Below are 2,205 nucleotides of genomic sequence, written 5' to 3'. Positions count from 1 at the left end.
GCTTACCCACACATACACACACACGGAATGAAGAAGGTAACGCCTTGATAACTACTTTGCGCGCTGAGGGCTCTGCAGTCACCACCAGCAATACACACACACACATACACCGCATACAACCGTCGCAGCTTGAGCGTATCTACCCCAAGGAGGGAAGGAAGGGAGAGTGAGTGAGTGAACATGTGCCGGCATGTGCGTTTTTATTCCTCACTGTTGCTGCTCCTCTGCATGATGTTGATTTGCTTCAGCAGCAGTGGTGTTGCGGCCGGTGACCAAGAGGATGTTTCGGGCCCATTTGACGGGATGACACCGATAGCTGGTGCTAAATGGGAAGAAATTGAAGTGTCTGGCGCATCCGTCACTTCGCTGCGTGTTCCCAGCCTTGTGAGGGTTGGGGATGATGTGTTTGCCGTTGCTGAGGCTCAGTGCAAGAAGGAGGAAGAGGACAGCAGCTTCACTGGCATCGTGTCGGTGCCCCTCAATCAAATTGATGATGCTGCAATGGAGATCCCGACGACAGACGCAAGTGTCTTTTGCACACAATTTGAGGAGACAAGTGGTGCGGCTAGCGGCAAGGCAACAAAGATAATGCAACCAACCACAATGGCAGTTGGCAGCGATGTCTACATGTTGCTTGGAAACTACAGCCGCACAGAGTCTGAACCTCAAGGTTCCGGTAAAGATGGCTTGGGGCTGTTGCTGGTGAAGGGAACAGTCAGTAGAAATAATGAAGGAACAAAGAGAATCCAATGGGATAAGACTGCCGTATTGAATCTTGAGACCAAGGGACTTCATGGGTCTTTGACTCGGTTGGTTGGTGGCGGAGGGTCGGGTGTTGTGATGAGTGACGGCACGCTTGTGTTTCCCATGCGGGCAACAGACAAAGGAAAGGACGTTTTGTTGTCCATACGTTTCACCCCGTCAGAGAAGAAATGGGAGCTTCCACAGGGTACGACCGGTGAGGGCTGCAGGGATCCATCCATCGCGGAGTGGAAGGAGAAAAGCCTCCTCATGATGGCTCACTGTGGGCAAGGCTTTTACGATGTTTACAAGGGTTTGGCGGCTGGTAGAAGTTGGCTCACGATGCGTGAGCCGATTTCTCGCGTGTGGGGCACCTCACTGAAGCGTCAAGGAGGGAACGGCGTCCGGAGCGGCTTCGTCGCTGCAGACATCGATGGAGAGAAGGTGATGCTGCTTACCACGCCGGTGTATTCTGAGGAGAAGGGAGAGGGCCAGCTGCATCTTTGGGTGACAGACAATGCCCGTGTACATGACCTTGGGCCGGTATCTCGTGCAGGCGATAACGCTGCCGCCAGCTCCCTGCTTTACAGAGCCGCGAAGGAGTTGATTTTACTGTACGAGAAGAAGAATGAAGATTCATACAGTCTTGTCGCCATGAACCTGACTGAGCAGCTGGAACCGATACAGAACATGGTGAAGGCCTGGAAAGAAATGGACACCGCACTAACAAACTGCGCTTCCACTGGCACTGTTGACCTGGGAATAAAGAATGTGTGTAAGGGCCCTATTCCCACGGAAGGGCTGGTTGGCGTTTGGTCCAACAGTTTGGAAGGGACTGTGTGGAAGGACGAGTACCTCGGCGTGAACGCAACCGTAACAGATGGAGTGACAAGCGAGGAGTGGGGTGTGAGGTTCAAAGGCGCAGCAGCGGGGGCGGAGTGGCCGGTGGGCAGCAAGGGGCAGAACCAGCCGTACTACTTTGCGAACAACAAGTTCGCTCTTGTGGTGACGGTGATGATTAACGCGGTGCCGGAGGCAGAGACTCCTGTTCCTTTGATGGGTGTGAGGATGAATAACACAGAAGGCACTGCGCTCTTTGGTCTGTCGTACACGAGGGACAATAAGTGGGAATTTCGGGGGGGTCGCAGAGTCATCAAAAAGTCTACGGAAACGTGGGAGGTAAACAAAACATATCAGGTGGTGATGGAAATGGATGAAAACGAGTGGTATGTGCACGTCAATGGGAAGGAGATTCATGAAGGGAAGTACAATGCCACTCTGTTCAGGTCGCACCGGATCTCGCACTTTTACTTTGGCAGCGACAAGAAAGAAGTTGGGGTCAACAGCCACGATTTGACGGTGTCCAGCGTCCTGCTGTACAACAAATTACTTCGAAATGATGATGAGATCGAGCAACTTAGTGCCAGCAAATTTACTTTTCCGCAGCCTGGTGCCGAGGAAACA

The 2,205-nt window shown here is 52.7% G+C and overlaps 1 protein-coding gene across 1 annotated transcript; it reads left to right on the top strand.

Moving 5' to 3' along the window:
- Positions 1–180: 180 nt before the first annotated feature.
- On the top strand, positions 181–2,205 carry TraAM80_08442 (trans-sialidase; the record flags this gene model as incomplete). The annotated part of the gene is made up of 1 exon (XM_029385193.1): positions 181–2,205. A coding segment is annotated over one exon (2,025 nt), but the record flags the coding sequence as incomplete, so codon positions are not given.

Source organism: Trypanosoma rangeli (assembly GCF_003719475.1).
Source record: "Trypanosoma rangeli strain AM80 chromosome Unknown Tra_15.4_contig_00416, whole genome shotgun sequence".
Taxonomy (NCBI): Eukaryota; Euglenozoa; class Kinetoplastea; order Trypanosomatida; family Trypanosomatidae; genus Trypanosoma; species Trypanosoma rangeli.
Note: the sequence above shows the minus strand (reverse complement) of the source record. Positions and strands in the feature narration are given on the sequence as shown.